The 19,674-nt window shown below is 40.9% G+C and overlaps 1 protein-coding gene across 1 annotated transcript in view; it reads left to right on the top strand.

The window, feature by feature from the left end:
- Rad17 (Rad17 checkpoint clamp loader component) overlaps nt 1-19,674 on the top strand; it is a 237,028-nt gene that overhangs the window by 140,530 nt on the left and 76,824 nt on the right. The window contains 3 exon segments of the mRNA XM_067098243.1: nt 933-1,117; nt 1,622-1,822; nt 9,439-9,668. Of these exon segments, the coding sequence (XP_066954344.1) occupies nt 933-1,117; nt 1,622-1,822; nt 9,439-9,668 (616 nt within the window).

Genomic DNA, 19,674 nt, shown 5'->3' with positions numbered 1-19,674 from the left:
ATAATAATAAATAGATAAAAATATATTGAAATGCAAGGAGAATATTATTAGGGTAGTAATACAATGCATCTTTGCTTGAACTTCTGAAGTTCCAATTGTAAGACATCCTCTGGGAGTCTGTTCCATAGTCCAACAGTGTGAAGAATGAATGACCTCTGGAACTGAGAAGTTCGACAGCAAGGCACATTTACTGCATATTGGTGCTGCTGTTCAGCAAATCTGGTTGCTCTCGGCAGGTAAAGGGGATCAGGGATCAATTGTGAATGTGAAGACTCCCAGGAACTGAGTGGTACATGTTACAAAGTATAACACTCAGGAACAGGCTGACGAATACCACCAAACCCTGGTGTGTCCCGGCTTTATTGAGCGGGGAGAAATGTATATTGAAAAATATTATTTTACAAAGCCAAATAGTATGAAGATTAATCAGAGCTGGAAGTTAATGTGCAATAATGCCAAATTTGTAAAAATCGTAATGGACCAATTTTGAATTCCCTGTGTTGGTGATATATCATTTAGGACAGTAAATGAAAATTATAATCTTCTCTTGTAACTAATTTGTAAAATTTTATGTAGGCACGATTGCACTGTAGTCCTTGACTTCTTTCTTTGAAGAGTGTATGGGATTTGAATCTATGTTGACATCTTTGTTTATTATCTTGATGCATTTCCTGTGTATTTTGTAATTTATGTATTTCTTGAATGTACTCTCATACCCCGAAAAGGGTTGCTATAGTTTATAATTAAATCTTTGAATCTGTGAACCAGAATCAAAATTAGCAGCATTATGTAGTTTAATTCATAACATTTCCTTATTTAGAAATTAAAAGCAAGGTGTATATTCCAATGAAAAAGTCCAGGTTGTTTTAATACAACAGTATTTTATTGAATATAATATAAGTATATTTTATGGCGCTGCTTTTTACCAACAGGTTCAATGCCATAGCAAGTGGAATATTGTTGAAAGCCTTGAGCCGCATCCTGAACATGAGAAATATATGCGAAGGGTCTGGTGGACAGCCAACTCCACCTCGAGATGCCTTGGATTCCCTTGCTGAAGCTTCAGGGGGAGATATCCGTAGTGCTGTAAATGCCCTTCAGTTTGCTGTTACAAAAGGTAAGGGGAAATTTCTATTCTGTGTGAATATGTGGACATTTTTATCACGATGGTCTTTACTTCACTCATAACAGACATACTGTATTATGCTGTATTATAATTTGCATTCTTAAATCTTAACACAAATAGCCTGTTATCACAGGAGTGTTATTGCTTCTCATACTGAACACTGTTTATTGCTGTCACCTAGATCAAAATCTCATTTTCATATATTTATTCAAGGAACAGTAATTTTGTAATGTACATTTTATAAATTGCAAGAGGAAAAAATCGTAGAAGAGAGTGAAGGATGGAAATGATTAATTTTCATCAATTTTCACAGTTTTCCAAGATTGGCAGATATAATCACCTTCACCAGTCGTACTCATTTATTTAATGATTTACGAACTTGGCGATGAGTAGCTCCTGTATAATATGATTTGTATCCATAAAACATAAATCTATTTTAGAAGTTTTATTTAGGTGTAACTGAAGAAGTGATATTATTCTTGTTTTTTTTTACAGATGTGTATCAGTTGAAGGAGTTGTTTACCTCACAAAGTGTGAAAAGTTCATCTAAGTCGAAGTCCAGAAGCAAATCATCAACTAGCAAGGCTAAGACTACAAAGACAGGTGCCAGTGAAGAAGACAGCTTAGCAGTAATAGGAGGAAAGGATGCATCACTGTTCCTCTTCAGAGCTCTAGGGAAAATTTTATATTGCAAACGTAAAGCTTTGTTGCTGTTTTTAAAATCTTTCCATGGTTTTCATTGTTGCATTATTGTAAACATGAGATGTTTCATTTACTGTATGCATGAGAAGTTCCGTTATTGTATACAAGAATTTCACAGTGAAATAGGGTAAGAGTTACACTTATTAAATTGCACTGTCTCTTAAATCCTACTGTAACTTGAATATTTATTTATTAGTTTCCACCTGAGACAGATTAAATCATCCTATTGTTACAAATACTGAATGATGCTTGACGTGAGCTTAACATTTTATGTTTTAATGTTCAGTGGAAAATTAATGCATTAATTTAGTTTAATGTATTAAAAATAAGATTAGAAGAGTACAAAGTAGAATTTTTCAAGAACAGAATTATTTGTGTATTTTATAACGTACTTTACATTAGTCATATTGTGCATCTCAAAATCCTTCAGACACAGCAAAAGGCTGAATGTGTATTTGGGTTCCACAGCATCTGATGTCTGAACTTTTGAAGATCATAAATGTAGGTTTTTTAGAGGCAATGAGTTTATATTGAAAGAATTTATTAACATTGATTGGTTTTTAGTGAATGGAATGAAGATAAGCTCTAGGTATATGTGTATTGTTAATTATGTAAAAATACCAGTTTTTATATAAGTAGCTTACCAAGTAATTACATTGCTGTATTTTTTATTAACCAGCAGCTAAAAATTTTGAAATTCGTGGGTCGCGCTATTTTGTTTGGCTAGGTGACTAACCCTGCCCACTTTCGAGGTAAGAGAGGAACAACTAGCAAAAGTATTCAGTTTGTTTCTGCCGGCTAATGGCTGTACACCAGCTTTTAGCAGCAGCTCTGATTTTGGAATTCATCTTTCCTACTGATTTCTCATCGTATTTGAAGTATTCTTGCTTTGATAGCCTTTCGGTATTATTAGAGTTAGCCTCTGTTTATTGCCCTTAATTGTGAATTTCATTATAATTCAACTTTACCTGGTTTACTGATTGTGACTTAAATTGACTTGTTTGCCAAATGTCAGACTCAAGTTTGACTAGCTTTAGGTATTGCAGCAAAGGCTGCAATATGCGTTTGACTAAGGAATCGTATGATTCCCATTCTATCTGCACGGATTGTAGGGGACAAATTTTTTCAGAAGACTTACTATGTAATGAAGGTAAAGGCTGGGACAGTAAGAAGTGGAAAGCTTTAAGATCTCATTTAAATAAACTTGCCAGAGATAAAAAGAGAAAAGCGACAGCCAGACAGATTAGTAAGCCTTTAGCTAGTCAGGGATCTGTTGATCATGATATTGATAATGCTAACATTGAGATTGACGTGCCTGTTATTTCTGTTGATCCCATACCCAGTTCTCCTGTTGTGCAACCCGTTCCTTTACCCAGCTCTCTTGCTTCCTAACCCAACACCATTGCCAGCCTTGAGTGTAAAATCGATAAAAGGTTTGAATTGGTTGTAGAATCTATTGCACAATTAGCCTCATCAGTTAAGGTCCTTATGGATGATAAGAGTGATTCAGAGCACCCTGTTGTGCCTAGTGCCAGTGCGGCATCGGTGTAGTGCCTGATTGTGCCTAGTGTTAGTGATGTGTTGGTAGAGGGGGTGGCTGCCCGTCCTGCCGATTCTCCTAGGCAGAGGTCAATGCCATACTCCCCTAAACCTGGGATGAGTCAAACTGGTAGCCTAAGGAAGGTCGGTGGGGTCTGCCCACGGGTAGTTGCCCCCTCGGTTGAACCTGTTTGAATCCCAGGTTGCAGCCAAGAGGCACTGGAAAGGTGTATCCCTGGACGTGCATCGTCTTTCATCTAGCTCAGATGATTCCTCTCCCAGGCGCCAATGGCATTTTGTGGATGAATCACGCCCATTGAAAAGGCATGCGGGTGATGTGTTGCATTCTCCTCTAGTACCGCATAAGAAATTCAAAGAGGCCATTTGCAGTCCTTTCCTGTCTTGCAGTCACTGGGACAGTCCGGAGCTTTTTCCTTCTGTTCCTCCCTTGGTAGAGAGTCAGAGAGGGGCTTCCAAGTGTCTTGCTTCTCGTAAGCGCTCTTCGTCTAAGGCGTCTTCTTCTGAGCTTGCTTATGCACCCGAGACTCCTCTGGCTCCCGAGCGCCCTGCAGTGTCTGAAGCTCCCTTGACTGCCGAACTCCCGGTTTCTTCCGAGTGCCTGAAATCATCTCAGTGCTCATTGGCTCCTCCTCATGTTGCTGTGTCAGAGAGTCATAGAGTGCATGCCTTCGCCCGTCTGCTCAATGATTCATGGACTGCCAACTAAGATGAGGCACCCATTGGCGCCCATTCTCTTCCACTCACTTTACTTCTGTCACCGACACTTTGACTCCCTTTGCTGTGAATGTTCCTCGAGCAGTTGGGTATTCTTCTGCGTCTCGGACTTCCGCACTTCAGGCTTTACCCTCTTCTAGCAAGCAAGCGTCCTCCCTGGTAGACCCAATTCATAGCAAGCTCGACAGTATTTTGAGCCTGTTGAAGAAGGCTCCGTTGACCCCCCAACCTATGGACTTAGCTCTGTCTCCTGTATCCTCGGATGAGGAAGAAGTTATTGCTCAAGACATTCGTCCTTCAGCTTATGCATCGCTGGTAAGGTATCTTCTTGCTACCTTCCCGAATTGCTTTTCGCCTGCAGTTCCTCTTAACCCACGTCGACTTTTCTTGGGGAGTCAGTCTTTTGAGTCTTCGAGACTGCTCAAGTTAGTGCTTTCTTCTTCTGCTAAGAAAGCCTTCGGTGTTATTGAGGGATGGATAGCAGGGAAGAGGGAACAAGGTAGAGCCATTTTCAGCTTCCCTCCTTCTAGATCCAGGGGAGGAGACAGCTTTCTTATGCCACAGGGGAAGCTCCTTCTCTTGGAGTTTCTGCCTCCTCCCCTGGGGACTACCCCAGGCTGATTGATTCCTCTCGTAGATCTGCCTTTGCTTCAGCGAAGATCATGTTCAATTTGACGGAGCTCTCACAACTTCAAAACTTGTTTAAGGTGTTTGAAGTGTTAAGTTTACTTGATTGGGCAGTATGCTCTCTAGCCGGTAAGCTTAAGGACTGCTCTATATTCCTGAAGATAGTGCCTCCAACTTGCTGGGGGTCCTCTTGTGAATTGATAAAGGAATCATGGACGGTTCCCAGGAATTAGCTTCCCTGTACACAATGGGAGTCTTAAAAAAGAGAGAACTGTAGTGTTCCTACACCTTTAGGGGAGTGACTCCCTCCCAGAAGTCAGCCCTTCTGTTTTCCCCACTGGATCATCATCACCTGTTCCTGCAGGCTACAGTTCTGGGGGTTTCTTCGGATCTTCAGAAGAAGAGTATGCAAGATCTTCTTGCCCAATCCTCTAGGCGACCTAAGGAGGTGCTCACGCATACCTCCAGGACAGTCTCCCTGCTGCAGACTTGGCCCTTTTGGGGCAGCAGACAAAGATCCCTTTCTAGATCCTGTTCTTCCAGCAGATTCGTCTTGAGAGCCATTAAGAGATCCTCATCCCGTTCTGCCTCTTGCAAGTGAGAATTTCTTCCTCCAAACTTCTATAGGAGCCAAGCTCCTTCTCTTCTGTGAGAAGTGGAGAGAGAGGGGGCCAGAGCCCTGGATTGTCAATATTCTGAGGAAGGCTATTCTATCCCTTTCAAAGAAAAGCCACCTTTAAGCAGCTCTCCAATAACACTGTCAGCTTACTCTAAAGGCTCGAAGAAGTCTTTGGCCCTCTCAGAAGAGGTGTCGTCCCTTCTCAAGAAGGGGTGATAGAATTAGTAGAGAATGTGGGCTCCCCACGGTTCTACAATCGCCTTTTTGTGGTGCCCAAAGCTTCAGGGGGCTGGAGGCCAGTCCTGGACATAAGTGCTTTGAATGTCTTCATTCAGAAGACAAAGTTCAAGATGGAGAAAAATTCGAACCGTCATGTTGTCCATTCGCCAGGGAGACTGGATGGCATCAACAGACATGCAGGTTGCACGCCTCCACGTCCCAGTACATTGGGAATCGATGAAGTTTCTGAGGTTCGTGTTTGGGAACAAAGTGTTCCAGTTCCACCCTCTGTGTTTCGGGTTATCAACAGCACCTCAAGTGTTTACCAGAGTTCTCTCTCCCTTAGCAAAATGGCTCCATCTGATGGGAATCAAGATCTTCCTTTACTTGGATGATTGGCTACTTCAGGCCCAATCGAAAGAGAAATGTTCAGAGGACCTTCAAAAGACTCTTCTCCTAGCTCAGGGGCTGGGATTGATGATCAACGTTCAGAAGTCTCAGTTGATTCTGTCACAACGGAATCTTATTTGGCGATGATGATAGACTCTCGGAGTTTTCAGGTTTTTCCCTCACCGAAAAGAAGTCTTGCCTCAAGATAGTTCACAGATTTCTTCTTCTGGACCAGTGCTCCGCCAACAAACAGATGAGTCTTCTGGGGACGTTATCATCCATAGAACAATTCATACTCCCGGGCAAGTTTCATATGAGACGGCTCCAATTCTTCTTAAGAACCAGCTGGAACAGGAAAAAATACCCAGACTCTTTCATGTTCTGAGTGGAGCTTAGAAGGAAGGTTGTCTCAAGGGAAATCTCTCCTTCCGTTGAACCCCAACCTAGACTTCTTCTCAGATGCGTCAACCTAGGTTGGGGAGCTCTGTTGGGGGACAAGGAAATTTCAGGGACCTGGTCCCCAGACCAAAGAAATTGGTACATAAATGCCAAGGAATTGAGGGCAGTTCACTTGGGGTTACAATTTTCAATTTTTCAAAGAAGTGTGCAACAAGATGATCACAGTGCACTCCATCAGTATGACGGACCTGGCATATATAAAAACCCGGGGCACACTCTTTCTCCCTTATGAGATGGCAGTGCTTTGGGCAGAGCAGTTTCAAGTCAAGCTTCTTACGCATTTCTTTCAAGGGAAGCTCAATGTTCTGGCAGACGAGCTAAGTCGCCAGAAACAAATGTTACCCACGGAGCGGACTCTAGATCCTCAGGTTTGCTCGGATGTTTGGAAGTTATGGGGGACTCCGGTCATAGACCTGTTTGCGACTTCCAGAAACCATTGTCTCCCCTTGTTTTGCTCCCCAGTTCCGGATCCTTTAGTGTGGGCAACAGATGCCATGCTTCAGGATTGGTCAAACAGTCACCTTTATGCTTTTCCCCCTTTCAGCATGATAAGACAGGTGATCAACAAATTCCAGACCCACCAAAATCTGTCAGTGATCCTAGTGGCCCCCTTTTGGCCAACAAAGGAATGGTCCCCGGATCTTCTCGACCTCCTCGCAGACTTTCCAAGGCTGCTACCTCAAAAACCTCATCTGCTAAAACAACCCCACTTCTGGTGCTTTCATCGGGTGTTGTCTACTCTGGCCCTGACAGGATACAGACTATCAGGAAACTTCTTAGAAAGAAGGGGGTTTTCAAGATCGGCTTCACATGCTCTTGCCAGATGCGGGCGACAGTCCTCTGATAGAATATATCAGGCTAAGTGGAAAATTTTTAGAGAATGGTGTAGAAAGCACAGAATGTCATCTTCTCAGACATCTATAGCCAAAGTAGCAGACTTTCTGCTATATCTTAAGACCAACAGGAACCTGCCATCCTCGATGATCAAGGGTTATAGGGCCATGTTAAGCTCTGCCTTCAGACAAAGGGGAGTGGACCTTTCCTCTAATCAGGATTTATCTGATCTAATTACAGTAAACCCTCCGTATTCATGGATTTCTCTGTGGAACGTATTTACCCATTATTCGCGGAAAATTCGCCCATTCGTGGTATTTTTCACTAAGAAATATTTACTGATTACTGTATTTTCATAACATTTTCATGACTAAATGCATTTTTTGTGGTAAAACTATTAAAATACTCAGGTATAAGCATTTTTAGAGTTTTTTTTGTGTTTAAACTATCAAAATTGGCAGTTCTGAGTGTTTTTAGAGGGGTTTTAAGTATTCGCGGATTTTAGCTATTCGCAGGGGAGTGCGGTATGCATCCCCCGCGAATGCAGGGAGTTTACTGTAGATCGTTTGACACCACGAGACAAAAAGAGGTAGCAGTAGTGCCATGGAACCTGGACATGGTCCTTAAGTGGTTCTCCGGGCCCCAATTTGAGCTGGTGCATTCGATTTCCCTGAGAGATCTAACTAGAAAGACCCTCTTTCTAGTCACTTTAGCGACCACAAAACGAATCAGTGAAGGTCCATGCAATAGACAAAGGAGTGGGTTTTTCCCAAGGGAATTTTGTCTTTTCCTTCTCTTTGGGATTTCTAACCAAGAACGAGTCCACTTTGAATCCATGGCCTCGTTCCTTTGCAATTAAAAGTTTGTCTGAGATTGTAGGCCCAAATGAGGAAGAGAGAGTATTATGAGAGCTCTAAGGTTTTATCTTCAAAGAACAAAGAAGATTTGTGGTCCTTCAAACGCCTAAGGTGTCCTGTTAAGAATCCTTCTCAGCCACTTTCAAAGAATGCCCTGGCATTCATCCTTAGAGACCTCATCTCGGAAGCCCATTCTTATGTTGAAGATGAGGTTTTCCATTGTGTAAAGTGAGAACTCATGAAATTAGAGCTGTAGCCACTATGTTGGCGTTCAAGCGTAATTTGTCTCTCTCCTCTATATTGCAAGTGACTTTTTGGAAATGTAAGTCAGTCTTTGCAGCACATTATTTGAAGGAAATTGAAACAGTTTATAACTGCAGTACTTTGACTTTGGGTCCATTTTCAGTGGCTGGCACAGTGTTGGGGGAAGAGGCATAGGAAGCAATCCTTCCTTCTTTTCTTCGCCTTGATTGGAGTTTGTTGAGTTTTTTAAGGGAGCCTGGGGGCACAGTGTACCGGAGTGCCCTCCAGTCCTTTGTGGTTGGGCAGCGGATTTTAATTTTTACGATATTTGGTGACGTTTATTTAACTGTCATTTTTTCTGTACTGCGCCCTGGGCAGGGGCAACATTATTACCTTTGTCAGCAGTTGGAATCTTCCTTGCTACAAGGTACCCACTAATATAGTAGGTGAGTCTCCGCTATACAGTACCGCCACGCCACTATACAATAAGGAGAGTGCCAATAGAGGCAGTACCTTCCTGCAGCAGCTCCCTTATCAGGTAAGGAAACAACAGGCATTTTTAATGCTAGCAATCCTGTTCCCAAATCCATTACCATCACTAATGTTTTGGGGTAGATTTGTTCATGCTTCCCACCTCCTGTCAATGTGGGAATCAGCAGTGTAATTACTTGGAAAGTTACTTATATAAAAGTGACATTTTTATAGTATAAAGTTTTATATATATATATATATATATATATATATATATATATATATATATATATATATATATATATATATATATATATATATATATATATATATATATACTTAGCAAGTATTTACATGATTGGCGCCCTCCATCCTTCCCCTCACATGAACATTATGACACAAACAAATTGAATACTTTTGCTAGTTGTTCCTCTCTTACTCTGAAAGTGGGCAGGGTTAGTCACCTAACCAAACAAAATAATGCGACCCGCAAATTTCAAAATTTTTAGCTGCTGGTTAATAGAAACTATAGCAATGTAATCACTTGGTAAGTATATATAAAACTATTTTATCATAAAAATTTAATTTTTCTTAATGTCTACAATATTTGTTCCCAGGTGATCATGAAAGAGGGATTGTAGATGTCTTACCCAGAAACCTCAAACTGCAAGAAAGATCTCCACTTCTAGAAGTTGCAGAAGATATTTATGACAAAATGGCAATGGGAGCAACTAGTCTTTGCACATTTCTTCATCAGAACATGACACCATTTTACTCTGATGTTGACAGTGAAAGTCATGCATTGCAGCACCTTGCTGATTCTGACATTCTATCTGCTGAATGGCTGGTAAGAATTAAATTATTGCTGTCTTTCTTGATAGTGTGGATTCCTGAACTCCCAGTGACAAGATGGCTTTTGTCTGTTTGTAGGTTAGTACAGTATCTTTTTATTTTTAGTGGTAACTATATAATATGACAAATTATACTATACTTAAATTATAAATGCTGAAGATCTGATACTGTTGTCTTTAGATCTCATATGATCTGTTATCGCAGAAATAGTAATTAAACTTGAGTAATATTTTAGAATTTCATATCTCTGAAGGAAAGAGAAAGCAAACTTATGCGCAGGTTTTGTTACAGACTACATTAGAATTACATATAGTAAGTATCAGGGGTGATTTTCTCATAGTACATACCACATAATATTGTCAGATTCACACTCATTTAATTACAGCATTCCCTCAATTATCTGAATGAATAGAGCCAAGGGAATGTTGGATAATGTCAAAATCCAGACGATGGGGAGTAAAAATATCTTAGGGGTGTGCAAGGGCAACTACCTACCCTTCCTCACCTAACATTGTCAATAGTGCATAGTGGTAAACACATAATATTCTTATAAACAACAACAACCACACTTTAAAGTAAAAACTTGAGATATTTGTAATAAAATAAACTCCATTAATACACTTAAAAACAAAAAAAAAGCAACCCCCTTTTTTCTCTAGTACCTGGCACGTACTTCGGTAGGTTACACGTTTTTTATTTTCGGCCATAAACACTGAATATGCTTATAAACAACAACCAACTCACTTTAAACTTGAAACTCTAAGTTAAAAGCAGTTATCTACCTAAGTAAAAAGCAATTATCTACCTTATTTTCCCATATATTTGTAACAAAATCAACTCCATAAATACACTTAAAAAAAACTTTTTTCTTTCGTACACGACACATAGTTCAGTAGGCTACACGTTTTTCATTTGCAACCACAACACTAAATATGCTTGTAAACAACAACCATCACACTTTAAACTGAAAACTTTATGTAAAAAGCAATCTTATTTTCCCAAACAGTATTTGTAACAAAATGAAGTGCATCAATTACAGTACATGCTAGACATTTTTCATTTACCATTTACTGTAAAATACATTGTACAGTATTGTTCACAAAAAACATACTGTAAACCCATTTTTCTCTTATATGCAGCACAATAGGATAATTTACAAAATAACAATTCTAATAACACTATAAAAATCATTTTTGCTCTCTCACTTACCTGTACGCTGACTTTCCTCCTCCTCCTCCTCCTCCTCCTCCTCCTCCTCCTCCTCCTCCTCCTCCTCCTCCTCCTCCTCCTCCTCCTCCTCCTCCTCCTCCTCCTCCTCCTCCTCCTCCTCCTCCTCCTCCTCCTCCTCCTCCTCCTCCTCCTCCTCCTCCTCCTCCTCCTCCTCCTCCTCCTCCTCCTCCTCCTCCTCCTCCTCCTCCTCCTCCTCCTTGTCATTGAGACTGGCATCTTCTTCTTCCTCTTCAACTCCTGGGAGACGTAAAGTGGTGAAGAGCCTGTAAGAGGCAAAGAGGTGCCTAGAGGATGAGGGTCACCAAAGTGGGGAAGCGACACATCCATTGTTGCCAAAACCACATCAAGGTAATGTGTGATCTCTGTCATCATAACAGCCTTTTGCCATGACCTTGCAGGCTTTACGCCTGGCCATGTTCTTACGGAATTACTTCTCGCATTTCTTCAGCTTGTCTGTGAAGCCTTAATATGATGTGGGGTTGACCGGGCAATGCTGTACTCCATTGTACGTGACCGGTTCCAACCTTGCTCCATCTTTTCAACAACTTCAATTGCAAAAAGCAATTATCTACTGTATTTTCCAATATTTGTAACAAAATAAACTGCATAAATTACAGTATACTTAAAAAACCCTTCTGTTTCTCTCGTACGCAATGCGTGGTTCGGTAGGCTAGACATTTTTCATTTACTGTAAAATACATTGTACTGGTCACAAAAAAAGTATTGTAAACCCCTTTTTCTCTCATGTGCAGCACAGTATGATAATTTACAAAATAGCAATTCTAATAACAATATAAAAATACTTTTCTGCTCTCTCTCTCTCACCTGTGTGCTGACTTTCTTGCTTAAGATGGCCAGTCATTTTAAAAACTTTTGAGGAGGTTTACTAGTCCTCCTCCTCCTCCTCCTCGACTGAGTCATTGAGACTGGCATCTTCTTCTTCTTCCTCTTCCTCCTGCGACTCCTGGGAGACATAAAGTGGTGAAGAACCTGGAAGAGGCGAAGAGGTGCCTAGAGGGTGAAGGTCACCGAAGTGGGGAAGCGACACATCCATTGTTGCCGAAACCACATCAGGGTAGAGTAATCTCTGTCATCATGATGACCTTTTGCCATGACATTGCAGGCTACTCCTGCCCATCTTCTTATGGAATTGCTTCTCGTATTTCTTCAGCTTGTCATGTGAACCCTTAATATCATGTAGGGTTGACCAGGCAATGCCGTACTCCATTGCATGTGACCGGTTACAATCTTGCTCCATCCTCTCAACAATTTCCAATTTTTGTTTAAGGATCAAGACCTTCCTTGCCCTCTTAGGATGAGGTTGGGCCATAGTACATACAGTCAGCAGCATGACACACAACACAAGCATGTCCTGCAATCCTGCAGGCACTGCTAAGAATGCCACGTGCTCTATAATATGCATATCAAATGCAGTCCACTGTAAATCAGTTCAAACATGCAGCTGATCAAGCACACAGTGGAAAAACAGTCTTTTGCTACTGAGTGCACTGACTTAGGGACGTAACCAATTAGTATACGATATGTTTATGATGCTATGTCTATCAGCCATTCAAAATAGAAAAACAACAATGACATAGTAATTGCCCACCCACGCACCTTCGATGATTTGCTCCTAAGCTGATGACTTATCCATATCAGGCAATAACAAGCGACAAACATGACTTTTCGTGGCATGTTAAGTGACGTCAAGCTTTTGAGCTAATAGCCAACTCTTTCCCTCTACCTCTTTCACTCTGTATGTTCATGAGTTTGTTTCTTAGCGCATTAGTGTATCACGTTACCATTTTTTTTACTTTGCTTGATTTAATGTACAGTCAACCCCCTATTCACGGAGGGATAGGGACCACAACCCCCCACAAATAGCTAAAATCTGCAAATAATTGACACTCCTTCTAAAAATACTTATAACTGCCTGTTGTAATCATTCAAACACTGAATACCCCATCTAAAATGCTTATAACTATTTTAATAGCTCAAACACCAAGTATACCTTAAAGTGTCATCCTAAAACACTTTAATATTTTAATATAATTTCAGTATCATTTTAATATCTTTTTAATATCACTTTAATATCATTTCAATATGTATCATTTCTGAGTGATGTAGTTATAACAAGGTGAGAAAGCTGGTTTAGGGGGCTTTACAGTAGCCATCGGGAGTATTCACCATACTGTAATGATGTCCCTCCTATAAGAGGGAAGAAAACCCGCTTTATTACTATCACAAAGCTGAAAAACCTGGTTCTTTCCATGTAAGTCTCTCTCTGAGTTATTTAACAGTATTATTTAATCTTATTACTGTTATTACAGGTACAGTATTATTATTATTATTATTATTATTATTATTATTATTATTATTATTATTACAGTAAACCCCCCGTATTCGCGGGGGATGTGTACCGCACCCCCCCCACGAATAGCTAAAATCCGCGAATACTTGAAACCCCTCAAAAAACACTTAGTACTGCCAATTTTGATAGTTTAAACACAAAAAAACTCTAAAAATGCTCATACCTGAGTATTTTAATAGTTTTGTCACAAAAAGCGCATTTAGTTATGAAAATATGAAAATACAGTAATTAGTGAATATTTCTCAGTGAAAAATACCACAAATGGGTGAATTTTCGGCAATCCGGTTTTACAGCGCTTGTCCAGTGATAACTATAACTGGATTTTCAGCGCCAATACCCGCCTAACAGAGGCACCGATCCCAGCTAATCGGCGCCAATTAGCACCATTATTCGTCGATTTCCGGATACTGTATCGGCAATTTTCGGTTATCGTCACGCCGTCGGGACCGGAACCACCGCCAATAACCAGGAACTGCCTGTATTATTATTTAATTTTATTAATCCAGTTATTGATATTTGAAAATTAGTACTTATTATTACCTGTATTATTACAGGTACTGTACAGTATTATTATTGTTTAATCTTGCTAATCTTAATATTAATATTTGAAAATTAGTACTGTAAATCATTATTTTATCATAAAGAATGTATATTTAGTCACAAAAATAATATAAAAAAAACATTAGTTAGTGAATATTGCTCTACGTTAAAATACGTGAATTACTGAATTTTCCATGAATAATTTGGAGATAGGTTCCACAGAAAAATCCACAAAGCAGTGAAACTGCAAAACCTGAACCATGAATAGGCAGGGGTTGACTGTACTGTACTTCATTACAGGTTTATTTGACCCTATGATTATCATACATATGATAACAGTACTCGAGGATATTTTATCACTGTTGATATTTCATCTCTAATCAACGTAAAAATATTTAAAATGTGAATTTCATATGCAGGCAAGAGAACATCAAACAGGCTATAGTAAGTTTACGCAAGCCATAGAATAAGTGCGTATGTACGTGTTGCTTTTTCTTTTCTTTTTGCTTTGCCCAATTTAATGAGTTTAGTTGACTCTATGATTATCACACATATCATAACACTACACAAGAGAGTATTTTATCACTGTTGATATTTCATCTCTAATCACCATAAAAATATTCAAAATACAAATTTCATATGTAGGCAAAAAAACACCAAACAGGCTATAGCTAGTTTACCTACGCCATGGAATAAGTGCGTAGGTACGCATTGCCTTTTTGATAGCGTAGTTGCTTGTTTTGTCCTCAAGGGGTTACCTTCATTGGGTCTGTCAGAGCTCCATGGGAGACCAAACTAATATCAAAGAATTCTCTTTTAGTCGATCTCTTGGCTATGTATTGTGTTGTAATGATAAAACTATGACACGTGATGGTATAGAGGGATGAAGAAATTTGTTTTTATTTAGCATTTCCCAACGTTTTGTGAGAGAGAGAGAGAGAGAGAGAGAGAGAGAGTGTGTAATTGTCGTTGTGAGTGGTTCGGTTGTTGGAGTTGGTTTTACGGCTGTCTCTCTGTCTGTCGGTCTGTCGGGAGTTTTTAGTTTTTTGGGGAGGTCTTGGGCAGTTGAGGTCCAACCTTGAAAGTGAACGGGAGTTCGTCTGTTTTTTTGGGACCACATTAATGGTTCATGTGTCTCTTCTTTTTTTTGTTGGTTCGTTGTTGGTGGAGGGTCGGTTTAAGTTTTTTTGTTTCGTGGGTGTGTGCTGTGATTGGCGACCGTGGACCTTATCCATCTCCAGCAACCGAAGATCAGGGTGAGTGTTGCGTGTTGTGTTGTTTGTGGGTGTGAATACCGCCACATAATATTTGGCGCCCAACGTGGGGCAGCTGGTATTGCAGCTGCAAGTGAGATTGGTGGCTGGTAGTGTGACTGAAGAGAAGGATGGAAGAGGAACTGGTAAGGTTGAGAGAGGAGAATACGTGGTTGAGGGGTGAGAATGAGAGATTGAGGAGTCAGTTGGAGGAGGTGGAGGGAATACTAAGAAGTGCAAAAGAAGAAATGAAAGGGGAGATGAAAGAGTTAGAAGAGAGAATGGAAGAGAGGATGGAAGAGAGGATGGATAAAAAGTTGGAGGAATGATGAAAGGTGTGGAAGAAATGGTGAAAGGTATGTTCAAGGGTGTTTTTGGAGAAGGGGCTGTTGGAGGCAGGTTCTCTGGAACGTGTGAAGGGGCAAGAGAGAAAGAAAAGGAGGAAGAAGTGAATGGAAGCGTGAGTGATGAAAGTGATATGGGAATAGGAAGTAAGAAACGAGGGAATGAGAGGCAGGGTAAGGAAAAGGGAATGAAAAGCAAGGGAAGGAACAGAGGGAAAGTAAGGATAAGTCAGGGGAAGAAAAAGGGAAGAAGGGAAAGGAAAGGAAACTGGTAAGAAGGGAAAGGAAGTGGGAAAGGCAGGAAAGAAGGGAGAGGTGAAGGCAGTAGTGATAGTGAGGTGGATGGAGGTGAGTGGATAAAAGTGGATAAAAGAGGGGGAAGAAGAGTGTAATGAGTAAGATGAATGTAAGTGCAGAAGTGGACTCTTTGTATTCGGAAGAGGGTATGAAAGGACAGAGCGAAAGTAGCGAAAGTGAGAGTGAAAGTGAGAAAGAAGTGAGAAAGGCTATGTATGTGAGGGAGGTACCCGGTGTGAAAAGTATAATGAGTATGGAAGTAGGGATGTGCATGATTTCTTTAGGGAGTATGAAAGGTTTTGTCAGGATAAGTATGGGGAAAGTAAGAGAGTATGGGCACGAGAATTAGGAGAGTATTTGACTGGGTTTTTACTTGACATGTATAGGGTTATTATGAGTGTGGGAGATGTTGAGTATGACAAGGTGAAAGCTAGATTAGTTGAGCAAGCGAGGCGTATGAAAAGCGAGTGTTAAGTATAAGAGGAAGAATGAATTTGATGAGGCAAGAATGAAAGCTGGGAAACCTTGTCACTGTATGCTTGTCGGCTGGAGACGTTGGCAAGGAAGAAGTTTGGGGATGATGGGATAGATGAATGTAAGGAGTTAGTACGGAAGTTGTTAGGGACAGTGCCAGATGGAGTTAGAGAATTTGTGAACTTGAAGCGGAAGGAGAAGAAAAGATGGACGAATGAAAGGTTGACTTGGGGAGAAATTTTGGAAATTGTAGAAGATTATGAGCTTGACAGGGTTATAAAAGAGAGCAGAAGTGTAAGTGTAAGGGCTGGGGTAGATGAGAGAGTACCAGAGTTTGGAAGCTTTAGGGATGCAGTGTTGAGGGGCCCAATGAGAATGGCCGCTAGTGTAATAGATAGGAGTGTAAGAGCAAGTAATGTAGAGGTGCCAGTGAGGATGAATGATGGGTTTGTAAAGGAACAACGGGTTGGACGGGTTAGGGATAGTAGTGTACAAAGGGAAGGTCGATGAGTGGAAGTCGAGCGAAGTGTTTTAGATGTGGAAAGGAAGGACATACAAAGAATGAGTGTAGGTGGGCTTTAGGAGCGTGTTTCAGGTGTGGGCAACCGGGACATTTGGTAAGGGAGTGTATGAAAGATAGGGGTTAAATGCTACCGGTGCGGACAGGTGGGTCATGTTGCTAATGGTTGTAGGGGTACCCAGTGAATGTAATATGTGGCAACTGTGGTAAGAATGGGCATTATGCGAGAATGTGTTCAGAACCGAGAGCGAAGTGTGTCGAATGTGGAATGGAAGGGCATGTATCAAGTGTATGTAGACGAAAGAGGGTGACTGTGACAGCGAATTCGGGAAACTGAGTGTGAAGGGGTTCAAATGGGTGGATCCTCCAGGATGCAAGCGGTGCGTGTGATGCATGTACGTGAGGGGTTGTTGCATGAGGGGGGCTTTGCTGGAAAGACTGACGAGTGCATGAAGCAATTTGTTTTGATAGAGTATGGCAGAAAACGTAAGAAAGGGAAGAACGTAAGTGAACGGAATGATCGTAAGTTGTGTGATAGGGGTGTGAGTGCCAAAGTGAAAATGAGTGATAAAGCGTGTAATACGGATGAATGGGATGGTATGGATAGAACGTGATAGTATATGCGGGTTTGATATAACTGAGTTGACTGAACGTGTAGGGGTTGGTGAACGGTTGGAGGTGAGCGAGTGTAAGAGTAAGAGAGCGTAGCAGTGATAGACGAGTGATTGAAAGCATGAATGAATCGTTGCAAGAATTGGAAAGGTCAATGAGCGAATGGGATGGGTTAGTTGAAGAATTGGGGGAGGTATTTGGGAACGAGTTAGAGGGTATAGATGAGATTGTGGATGAAATTGAGAGTGGCAATAATGAAGAAGATAGCGTGAATCTGAGAGAGAATGGAGGAGAAGATGTGAGTTTGAATGTTGCTAGAAGAGAGAATGATTCTGAGAGAATGATTGCGTGCCCAGCGAACGATCTATCTAGAGGACCTGCTAGTGAGCATCCGTGGGTGTTGCGTGAAGGCGATTTGAAAGAGGTGTGAAAGGTGTTGGTTGGGAAATGCTAAAAAGGGGAGAAATATAGAGGGATGAAGAAATTTGTTTTTATTTAGCATTTCCCAACGTTTTGTGAGAGAGAGAGAGAGAGAGAGAGAGAGAGAGAGAGTGTGTAATTGTCGTTGTGAGTGGTTCAGGTTGTTGGAGTTGGTTTTTCTTGGCTGTCTCTCTGTCTGTCGGTCTGTCGGGAGTTTTTAGTTTTTGGGGAGGTCTTGGGCAGTTGAGGTCCAACCTTGAAAGTGAACGGGAGTTCGTCTGTTTTTTTTGGGACCACATTAATGGTTCATGTGTCTCTTCTTTTTGTTGGTTCGTTGTTGGTGGAGGGTCGGTTTAAGTTTTTTTTTGTTTCGTGGGTGTGTGCTGTGATTGGCGACCGTGGACCTTATCCATCTCCAGCAACCAAGATCAGGTGAGTGTTATACGTGTTGTGTTGTTTGTGGGTGTGAATACCGCCACAATGGAGTATGTAATGGACTCAAAAATAAGAGGACTCTTTCCCTTATCTTACAGCAAAGCTGTGCCTAGGTTCTTTCCTTTGTCAAACCTGCTAGAAGAGGAAGGGATTATTGCGCATGTGCAGTCTGCCATATTGTCAACAAGAGACTTGCAAGAGACCAGAAAGCCATTACTTTCTGTTGGTCAATGCAGGATGATCCCTTACCCAAATCCCATGCCTTTTTGATAGCATAGTTGCTTGTTTTGTCCTCAAGGAGCTGTCAAAAAAAAATTGACAAGTGACAAAATGGCTCATGCTCTCAAATTTTAATCCCAAAAACCCAAAGATAAAACATTTCTGGTCTGAGGTCAAGCCACAAGTTTCAAGCCCCATTCTTTATTCTAATACCCCTTAGATTTTGGTAACAAAGAACAAGAGCATAGTTGTATGGTGACTTACCTAAACATGCTGTGTTTGGTTACAGTATTGTCGCACCTTCCACCAGGATACACACCTGTCAAGAAGACCCCTGGTTTTCCACTGTAGCACCTATGGGGTTAGGACTAACCATACCATCTGCTGATACACAGTGTAGTCGAATTTGTTTGAGCACCTGGCCATAATTTAACTGATGGCCACCCTGTACATTCAGAGACTTCTTCTAAAGAGCATTTCTGAAGAAGGCCAACGATATACTTACTTTCCTAATATGATGTGACCTAGGAAAGGAGTGTGGATTTGCCTTTTTAATGAGGGACACTAAAATTATTCTCAGCCCTTATAGAGAGAGTGGTTTGTTTGTGCTAGGGTGTAGGAAAATCAGACCTTCTGGGATGTTTGCCATAACCTCTAGGTAAACTCTAATTGCTTGAAACAGGTATAATGTTTTGTCTGCTAAATTAAGTTTTCTTATCAAAACAGATTTCCTTCTTAAAGGATTCTCATTCTTGGCCAGGAATGATGGGCCAAGGGACAATAATAATTGATGGTTAGCTGTTTGCGTGATGTATCTTCCCCATCTAAAAGAGCCCAGTTCACTAATATGAACTCCCGATGCTAACGCAATCAAGATCGCCTTTTACAGCATGTAACTTGTGGTTGTATTGGGTCCGCTGAATTGAGGGGTTGACAGAAGTCTAAGCAACTTATTCAGGGACCGAATAATTGGAAGCCTTTCAGGAATGGGTCTTTGTATTGCAAAAGACCGGAGAAGGGAAGTGACAATTTCTATACTAGAATAAATACTGAATCAATAAATCAAGGGTTCCATTAATGCTGCCTTGTATGCCATGACTGTTGTAACAGCAAGGCATTTGTCTTCGAAAAAGTGTATGAGAAAATTTAAGTGTTTCCTTAGAGATCTCAACAGGGCTCTCAGCATGGATATAATCTAACCATATCTTCCATACAAACTGGTATTGTCGGATAGATGGTGTCCGTAGTTTTTGCACTAGGTGCCTAGCAATGTTGGGTGAGTAATT

Source organism: Macrobrachium rosenbergii, chromosome 54, assembly GCF_040412425.1.
Source record: "Macrobrachium rosenbergii isolate ZJJX-2024 chromosome 54, ASM4041242v1, whole genome shotgun sequence".
Lineage (NCBI taxonomy): Eukaryota > Metazoa > Arthropoda > Malacostraca > Decapoda > Palaemonidae > Macrobrachium > Macrobrachium rosenbergii.
Note: the sequence above shows the minus strand (reverse complement) of the source record. Positions and strands in the feature narration are given on the sequence as shown.